The sequence below is a fragment of the Dipteris shenzhenensis genome, chromosome 11 (genome assembly GCF_047967505.1).
Source record: "Dipteris shenzhenensis isolate YYH24624 ecotype China chromosome 11, Dip_SZ_1.0, whole genome shotgun sequence".
Classification (NCBI taxonomy): Eukaryota; Viridiplantae; Streptophyta; class Polypodiopsida; order Gleicheniales; family Dipteridaceae; genus Dipteris; species Dipteris shenzhenensis.
Window position 1 is genome coordinate 16,404,053 of NC_141606.1, and position 9,869 is coordinate 16,413,921.

A 9,869-nucleotide genomic window follows, 5' to 3' on the forward strand; every position below is an offset into this window, starting at 1 on the left:
GTGTTTTTGCTCCATGGTACCTCCTGCAGACATTGTGTGCATGTACATGCAGGGGAGATAACCATTGGAAGGTCTTTTGTATCCCTTTTGTTTACCTTACACCCATAGGCACCCCTGCTAGCTTGAGATCCTAGCCATTGATAGATCCATGACCACCATGAGATGGCATGTGACACCTTGTGCTAGCTGTATCCTTGACATAGCCTGAGGCATTCCCTTGAGGGGGGGTTTTGTTGGGATATCTCAAGGTGTATGCCTCAAGCACACCTTGGTTTCTATGTGTGTGTGCTAGAGGCACAGTTAGGTGCCCATAAGCACAGTTAGGTGGTGATAGAAGCCACATACGATGATTGAGAGAATCTAGGAGCAGATTGAGGAGATGATTGTGGAGCTCAGAGGTCATCAGTGATGTCAGTGATCATGTAAGAGGTGCCTACTTAAGGATCTCACCTTTATTCATTCCATAAACAAGAATTCTGAGTTTGTGTTCACTCCATGCTTTCTTTTCAGTTTACCAACAAATAAGGCTATCTTCATCTTTCTATGTTTGGATGGTGTAGTCATCAATGGGGCTCACAACTTGGTGACCCATTGGGTGGGCACATGGATAATCCGAGGACATTTTGGTGTGTTCATTGACTTGTTGACAATAACTCTTCCAATGCATTTTGGTGTGTTCATTGACTTGTTGACAATAACTCGTCCAATGCCGATTAAAATTTTATCTTGGCTAGAGATTTGGATGGCACCTAGTGTAGATATTTTAAATAGGTTTTCTTGCTAGAATCAAGAGCCATCCGCTAGCTTAGCATGAGATATTAAATAGTCAATTCTTTTTTGAGAGGCATTAGAGCAACACCATCAACTTATGATTTGGTTAGGCTCAAGTGTGGAAATTTGGAGCAGCATTTGAATGAATTAGTTCATTATTAATTTGAAAATGTGGAGTTTCTTTTCCTCACCCTCGAGGACTAGTACACAGAGGAGAAAGATTTGCATGTGTATGGCCTGAATTCGAACAACAAATTAGACTTGTCGTGAAGTACTTTACCAAGGAAGCACATGGAGCATCTCATTTGACAACTAGTTGAAGGCCCACATGAATAATATTTTGGGGTGACATTATCTCCTAAGAGGGGATCTTGGGTTAGCGGGTGATTTGTGACACAAGGTGGTTGCTAATGGGTGAGTAATCACTCATGTGCATTGTCAACCGATCATTGGGTTTGCAATTTGTCTTGTAGCAAAAAGATTCATTGAAGAGAATTCCAGATAAAAATCCAAATGCCAATTTGGCTACGAGATATGCTCTAGTCAAGTCTGAATGACATGATGTAGTAGTGCACCTTGTCATGGATGTTTGCACTTGTAGGCTCTTTGTTGTGAAGGGGTGTACATCAAGTCAAGTGACAACGTCGTATAGTTGTACAATCTGTGTTACTAATGATCGATTGTTTGACGCAATGGGTGTAAGTGCATGGTTGTTTGCTTTGGCTGAACAAATTTGTACGATTGTGAATCGCATAGTTGGCTCTTGTCTACTATGAGTGTCTACAATGTCAATGGCTTATTACATGTGTCATTAACTGTGGAATCTCAACTATCATTGTGAGTGAATATTTTCAAACTATTAATAACAATGTGTGCATGTGTTTGTATTCCTCTTGAAACAACCATTAATTGTTAGCACTTTAGTTTCCTACAAGACCATTCATAATTGGTTGCTTTGGAGTCTGCAAGGATATATTGGTGAATCTTAAACTCTTATATTGGCCTTAAACCCATAATTTCCTAGAGTTTTTAGCTGCCTTGGGTTTTTAGTGATTTGTTTTGTTGTGGTTGCAAACTATGGTTGTAATTGAACTACGTGATTTATCTAGAAAAGGTCTTTATTTTGTATATAAATTTGTCATCTTTGTAAAAAAAGAACATAAATTTGGAGTAAATATGTGGCCCTAAAGAACTTTTGGAGTAAATAAAACCTATTAATGTTCATGTAGTTTGAATTTTATGACCCGGGTTAGCTTTCCTATTTTATCTATTTTGTTAATCCTCTTACGCACTTAGAGTTACTTTGAGTAAGCTTTCAATGAGACAATTCCATTATCACATTTGGAGAATTTGATACCTTGATTTGAATTTGAGTATTTAGAAAAGAATCTAATCTTGATGAATCAGTCAAAAATATTGAATCTATTGCTTATAAAGTATTTCAAGCTCAAGTAAGAATCCATATTCAAAAATGACTCAAAAAACATCTATACCTGGTAGTGTGCATATGTTGCCGCTTATAAAAAAGTCCATCTAAGTACCATTATTTAATGGAGAGGAGAAGGAAAAAAATGAAGATACCCTTTTTATACCTTTCTTTGCAAGTAGTAGGATTTTTCTTCTGGTGAAATCTACCCCTCCTGAGTTGCAACTGATTGAAGCTTGTTTGCTTTAGGGGAAGATTCAACCCAATAGCTCCTTAGATTCCATATGAGTATCTTGATGGATTCTATAGTTAATTGACCTAGAACATAAGAAGTCAAGATGGATCATTTTATTCCAACTAGGAAATTTGTGAAAAGCCATGAATTGGCAACATTGTTAGGGTTGTCTTTCATAAGCTCAGAACTGAGTTGAATATTAGCACACGTCTGATTGTCTACAATTGGATAGTCAAATAGGACATGTGAATCAAACTTTGAAAGATTTAGTGCATGCTTATGTAAGCCTAAGGCAAACAAATTGAAAAGATTGTCCACCACTAATAGAATTTAACTATATAATAGCTCAAAGCATTCGACAATTGGCTATATTCCATTCATGTTGATGTATCTCGATAGGGGCTTGAAAAGGGAAGGGTGCAAGCGGCCAAAGACTTTCTCTTAGACATGTATGTTGAGGCAATGCACAGGATAGTATTGAAAAAGCACAAGAAAGAGCTAAAAGTTCTATGAATCAAAAAAAGAAAGTTGAATTTGATGAAGGAGTTTATTTGAGAATACCCTAGTCCTCTAAAATCCTAAAGATTAGTGTTCTAAAGTTATTTGCAAGATATTATGGCCCGTTTACTATACTTCAAAGGATTAGTGAGCTTGCTTATAAGTTAGCCTTAACAAAAGGTATACAACCATCATCCACTTTTTCATGTTAGCCATTTAAAGAAACTAAGAGGCTTCCATATGAGCCAAAAAGAATTCTTGCTATGAAAGAAAGGCATATGCACCATACATGTTCAATATTGTTTACTAAAGTGGAAGGATGGTTTGAAAGAGAAAGCTATCCAAGAAAGTGCAAACAAAGTCAAAAAGTGTTTTCCTAATGTTGTTGCCAAGGAGGTAAACTCTTCTTAAGGGGGAGGAAGTGCTACGTCAATAATAGTATGGTGTCCAAGGGGGGGCATCAAGCTAGGACATTAGAACATAAAGACACTAGTTATAGATTAGTTAAGTCTGATTGGCCTGAGGGGCTACAAGTGCCTAAATGGAATAGTTGGTACAATTAGTGCTAGCTAGATGCCCAATGTACTTGGACATTTGGTAAGTGGCCATGAGGCTTAGGGGTGGCCAATAGTGCTCTGGACACTTCTAGCAATGTCCCACTAGGTGCAGTACCGAGGCAAGAAGGTTACTCCTCAATTCGTTTGAGTTGTCTTGTCTTGCACTAGTTGTGGAAAGGCGAGTGCAATTCCCACATGTAAGCCCCATACAAGAACAACAAGGTTGACCTAACGTTTGGGGTGGACGTGGTGTTCACATGGGACAACTACTGTTGCCATCCCATGGAGCCATGGAAGGGCTGCCATATGGCAGCATATGATCTGTCATGTGACCAGATCCGGCTGCCATATGGGAAGATCTAGATGCTTGGATTGGCTAACACGTGGGCAATATCAAGGCTTCCATGTGCTATGTGGGAAGCACATTGGCTGCCATGTTAGACACCACATCAAGGTGCTACCCGGGCATTGTTTGGGATTGCCACATGGTAAGAACAATATCCCAACCAAGAGAGCTAGAAGGCTAGAAGGAATGCCCTGGTACATGAAAAATCCAATGGCCAAATATAGCTGCCTCAGGGTAAGGTTAAACCAGAGGACAATCAAGCACCTACATTGGTCTGGGACAGGTTCAATCAGCCACCACTAAGGCAGGGGTTGGCCCAAGTAGGCTAAGTCGGGTCCCTTTTAAGGACATGGTCAACTGGGGTGGGGAAGGGGGGGGTTTGTGGCCCTCCCTGCCTCAAAGGGGCCTTCTCTCGGTCCCAGTCCAGATACTACGAAGGCACACAAGGAGAGAGAGCAGTAGCTGTTGGAGCTTCTTACCACTCAGCTTTATGTAGATCAGCTCTATGCTACTTGTCTGTTCTTCTGTGACAATTGTGTACCTTGTATCAATGAGGGTGTTTCCTACTTTGCTGAGTACTCCTCTAGATTGTACATGCCTATACTATCTACTGGAGCACACAAAAGCGAATGAGATCTAAGAATAGTGTGATCCATGGGAACCCGATTCCACTGCAGAGTAGTAAGGTGTGACATCCCCACAGATGTCATCAGCACCAAGGCTGTAAATATATGCTCTCGACCATGCTTTCTTCATGCTGTGCCGCCTTACACTAGTCCTACAAACCTTAGCATCATGGATCCGCAGGATTTGGTGGGCGGATCTTATTTTCACTAATCAAGAGTCAGTGGGAGAGATGTGTTCAGTCCTCTGCAGCAGTGTGAAAGAGATTGATTTCATTCACGAGGACCTGGGATTGCTCCCTACTTTTTCATTCAACACCACTTGGGATGTCGTGGCACTATAGACCATATTGTGAGCCAGGGATAAAGTAATTACTTTCCCACCTCTTGTATAATCCATTTGAATGGAAAAAATTACCATATTTTGTAAATATATGCTCTCATGCATACACAAAACTTCCATATAGCCCCACACACAAATGTGAGCATCCTTTATACAAGGTCTGGGTGTAGAGAGTTTCTCTCAGAACTCCAAAGGTGAATAGCAGACTCAGCCATGACCAGCACCTGAGCCAAAGGCTAATCAAAAAGTAGTCCACTTTCTCTTTATCCAAGCTACAATTGCCTGTGAAGAGCGTTTAAGTCTCTCCCAAATGGTTGTAAAAATCTTAAAAATGATTGCCGATAGCACAATGCCCCACTTAAAAAAGACTTTCACAGGAGACCTCGGGAAAAAATTCCACCAATTGAAAATGTGCATGTCCCCTGATATGGCACAGACTTATATCCAGCATCCAGGAACATGTCCACGCTCATCGTCCCAAAAACACTTAGTGCAGTTTCAACCTCATGACAGCCACCCACTCCTTCATGCATAGCAGGGACTTTCAACTCAACAAAAAACTTCGTCATGGCCTGCTGGAATCCCTCCGTCACACAGCCTTCTCCATTGCCGAACAAAGTCAGCAACACAGTTGCTAATAACTTCGCAATGACCGAGGGCAGACTTCCCCTCAATCAGCAGGCTCCATTGCCAGACACTGGTTCAGAATCCAGAGGACACACCCCCATGGATTCAGTGGATATAGATGTACATGGCTTGCATCTCTGCCAATAAAACATGTCATTATAGTCTAGATATGAGAAGAGTCGGCTTCCAACACTGTAGACCTTTTACGCAATGTCACTTCAGGTGCATTAGTTAGGGAACCCAAAAAAAGCCAGGTCCTCACAGTGCCCACACACACCTTTCACATATTTCCTGCTATTGCCCTTGAAATGGGAACATCCTCCTTCACATTGAAAGCAGCGTTTCCTCACTGTGCTGCCATCTTCCTTTTCAACGACATTTCCTATCACGTATTGTCCAAACAGGGCAATTCCTTCCTCCTGCACTTTCAAAGAGGGTCTTTCAGCCTCTCTCTCTCTCTCTCTCTCTCTATGCGTGCAGATGTAGCACCCTTCTGCTCAGGTCAGTCCACCAGCTCTATCCTGGTTTCTACAATGTGTCAGCATTCTTTCTCATCAACTTGATCTTATCATAGTCCTCTTGCATGTGAGCATCTGCATATATATTTGACATCAAAACGTATGCTGCAGGAATTTTCTTGTTTAGTCTCATCGCATTCTCAAAGGCATGCCTTCCAGCCTCTACATTCTTCCAGTTTGTACAAGCACCCAGGACAGTCAACCATACAACAACATCAGGTCTGAAAGGCATCTTCTCCACCATCGCAACTGCCTTGTCGACCTGGCCTGCTCGGCCTAGAAGGTCAATCACACAAGTATAATGTTCAATAGTCGGGACAATGCCATACTGCTTGCTCATAGCCTGGAAGTACTTCTGACCCTGGTCCACTAGACCTGCATGACTGCATACAGTGAGAATAGTCAGAAATGTAACCCCGTCTGGCTGGACGTTTTCCTGCCTCATTGACTCCAAAAAATGAAAGACAAGTTCACTCTCTCCCTGGCGGGCATATCCAGCAATCAATGAACTCCATGTTACAACATCCCTTGTGGGTAATGAATCAAACAACCATTGGGCATCAACCATGGTTCCACACTTAGCATACATGTCGATAAGACTGCCTGCCATCATTGTGATAGTCTCACATCCAACTTTACTAAGTTCAGAATGGAGTTCCCTACCAATTTCGAAGGCAGCCATGTTGCCGCATGCTTTTAGGATGGCAACAAAGGTCAAGGTATCTGGTGACAGGCCTTCCTCTTGCATTTGTGCATAGAGCCTGAAAGCCTCTTCACTTTCTTGCTCAGCATAGCCCAAGATCATGGTACCCCATGTAACCACATCACGATATGGCAACTCATCAAAAATGTGCCGTGCATCTTCCATGCTGCCACATTTTGTGTACAAATCCACCAAGATGGTTCCCACGAAAACATCAGACTCAAAGCCATTCTTTACTACTTGGGAATGGATTGCTCTACCTTTTTCCTGAGATCCTATTTTCACAAAAATCCCATCAACTTGCTTCCCTGCCTCCAGTGCTGCAAGGCTGCTGCAAGCCTTCAATGCACCAACAAAGGTTCGATGATCTAGAAAGGCATCTTCCTGTTGCATCTGTGCATACATCTCCAAAGCGTGTGCAGCCTTTTCCTGCTTGCCATACCCCAGGATCATGGCATTCCAGGAAATCACGTCACGATGAGACAATTCATCAAAGACGCGCTGTGCATCCTCCATGCTCCCACATTTTGCATATGTATCCACCAAGGTGTTCCCAACAAACACATCTGACTCAAGGCCACTCTGAATTACTTGGAAATGGATGGCTCTTGATATTGAAAATTTTTCGTCTACTTGCTTCCCCTCTTCCAGTGCTGACAGGCTACTGCAAGCCTTCAACGCACAAACAAAGGTTCGATGATCTGGAGTGACACCATCCTTTTGCATCTTTGCATACAAATCCAAAGCCAGCAGCCCCTCTTCCTGCTTGCTATATCCCAGAATCATGGCATTCCAGGAAACTACATTGCGATGAGGCAACTCATCAAATAGACGCCGTGCCTCCTCCATGACCCCAAATTTTGTGTACATATCCACCAAGGTGTTACCCACAAATATATTGGACTCAAAGGCACACTTTACTGCCTGAGAGTGGATAGCTCTACCTTTCTCAAGGTATCCTAGGTCCACAAAGTTCCCATCAACTCGTTGACCCTCCTCCAGTGTTGCTAAGCTACTGAAAGCCTTCAGCAAGCCAACAAAGGTTCGATGATCTGGTGTAACACGTTCCTGTTGCATTCGTTCATACAAATCCAAAGCCAGCACACCCTCTTCATGCTTGCTGTACCCCAGGATCATGGCGTTCCATGAGACCACATCACGATGGGGCAGTTCCTCAAAGACACGCCATGCATCCTCCATGTTCCCGCATTTCGTGTACATATCCACCAAGGTATTTCCCACAAATATGTTGGACTCAAAGCCACTCGTTACCACTTGGGAGTGGAAAGTTCTACCTTTCTCTAGCCATCGTATTTTTGCACATTTCCTGTCAGCCTGCTTCCCCTCTTCTACTGCGGCAAGGGTAGTACAAGCCTTCAAAGCACCAACAAAGGTACGCTGATTTGGGGTAAAACCTTCCTGCCGCATCATTGCATACAATTCCAAAGCTAGTGAAGCCTCTTCCTGCTTGCTATAACCCAGAATCATGGCATTCCAGGAAACCACATCACGATAAGGGAATCCCTCAAAGACACACCTTGCATCCTCCATCTCCTCACATTTCGTGTACATATCCACCAAGGTGTTTCCGACAAAGACATCTGACTCAACACCACTCTTTACTACTTGGGAATGAATACCTCTGCCTTTTACCAAGCACTCTGTTTTTCCAAGTTTGCCGTCAACTTGCTTCCCCTCTTCCAGTGCCACTAGGCTACTGCAAGCCTTTAATGCACCAACAAAAGTTCGATCATTTGGTGTGACACCTTCTTGTAGCATGCATACATACAACTCCAAAGCAGCCACACCCTCTTCATGCTTGCTATAACCCACTATCATGGCAGTCCACGTAACCACATTACGGTGAGGCAACTTGTCAAAGACGCACTGTGCATCTTCCATGCCCCCACATTTGGAGTACATATCCACCAAGGTGTTTCCCACAAACACTTCTGACTCAAAGCAGCTCGTTATTACCAGGTAGTGAATCGCTCTACCTTTCTCCAGCCATCCTATTTTTGCAGACGTCCCATCCACTTTCTTCCCCTCTTCTGGTGCTGCAAGGCTACTGCAAGCCTTCAATGCACCAACAAAGGTTCGAGGACATGGTCGGATGCCTTCATGGGACATCTGTGCGTACAATTCCAAAGCCAGAGCACCCTTTTCCTGCTTAGCATACCCGAGAATCATAATGTTCCAGGACACCACATTGCGCTTTGGCATATTGTCAAACACATGGCGAGCATCCACCATGCTCCCACGCTTCACGTACATATTCATCAAATTGTTTGACTTGTACAGCGGAAGGTCCTTCACCTCAGTCAGCTGAGACAACGTCTCGTGCACTGGTCTGCCTGCACCAAAGGAATGAGTGCAGCGAAGTAGCCTATGCTGTAGGCCCATAATCAATGAGGAGGCATGCAAAGAGCTATTCTAAACAACACAAGTTCCCATCATCCTTATAGACGAGAGCAGAGAGAACACCACAGCCAGAACATAAGAGCAAAGAAGATCATTGAGTAAAAAAAGAACTTTGACACAAAACTGGAGCACTGTGCTTAGCATTGGAACTCAGTGTTGGTGTAATAGAAGTGGGACGGTCTATGGACTCTTCTATTGGAGAGGAGCTCGCAAAAGTGTGGCATGTAACAAGCCCATTATCAAGGCAATGATCGCCCAAGAAACGTGTTTTCTCAGCAAGGAGAAGTCTCTCTTCTATCCACATTGGAGAAGATCTCCCAGCACATCTGTTGGGCTGCTGACATTCAGCCTTGTCCTTATTTCTACCAAAGCCATGCAGTGGAACCAGTGACAGAGGTCGCACCTCCGTCATATGCTTGCGATCCTGAGGTTTTACTCGCTGGAGTGTTTTAGTTTCTACCCATAAATTGCGATTCCTGTGGAGTTTGGATGCGTCATGCCCATCATCGCTTCCATAGGTATCTAACTTTTGCTCTTCTTCTACACACATTTCTCTCTCAGTCTGTCTTTGTGTCTTGTATGCTCACGCTCTCAAAACCCAAGCTGCATACCATCATTGAAGCTCTCGCCATGGTGCCTACTCCTACCCATTTTGCTCCCCTTAACGCGCTTCTCCTATACCCAACATTTCCGTTTCATCGCTGCCCAATTCCCCCCCCCCCTTCCTTCTTCCTTTTCTTTCTCTCTCTCTCTCTCTCTCTCTCACTCAACTTGCCCGTCATGAATGCTATGCATACCCAG

The 9,869-nt window shown here is 43.4% G+C and overlaps 1 protein-coding gene across 1 annotated transcript; it reads right to left on the bottom strand.

The window, feature by feature from the left end:
- Positions 1-4,930: 4,930 nt before the first annotated feature.
- On the bottom strand, positions 4,931-9,479 carry LOC147896682 (pentatricopeptide repeat-containing protein At3g16610-like). The gene has a single exon (XM_087381033.1). The coding sequence runs from the start codon at positions 9,048-9,050 to the stop codon at positions 5,955-5,957; it is 3,096 nt and encodes a 1,031-aa protein (XP_087237159.1). The 5' UTR covers positions 9,051-9,479; the 3' UTR covers positions 4,931-5,954.
- Positions 9,480-9,869: the final 390 nt, after the last annotated feature.

Excerpts from the sequence above, each read along its gene's own strand:
- LOC147896682 (XM_087381033.1), bottom strand. The coding sequence starts at position 9,050 with ATGGGCCTACAGCATAGGCTACTTCGCTGCACTCATTCCTTTGGTGCA.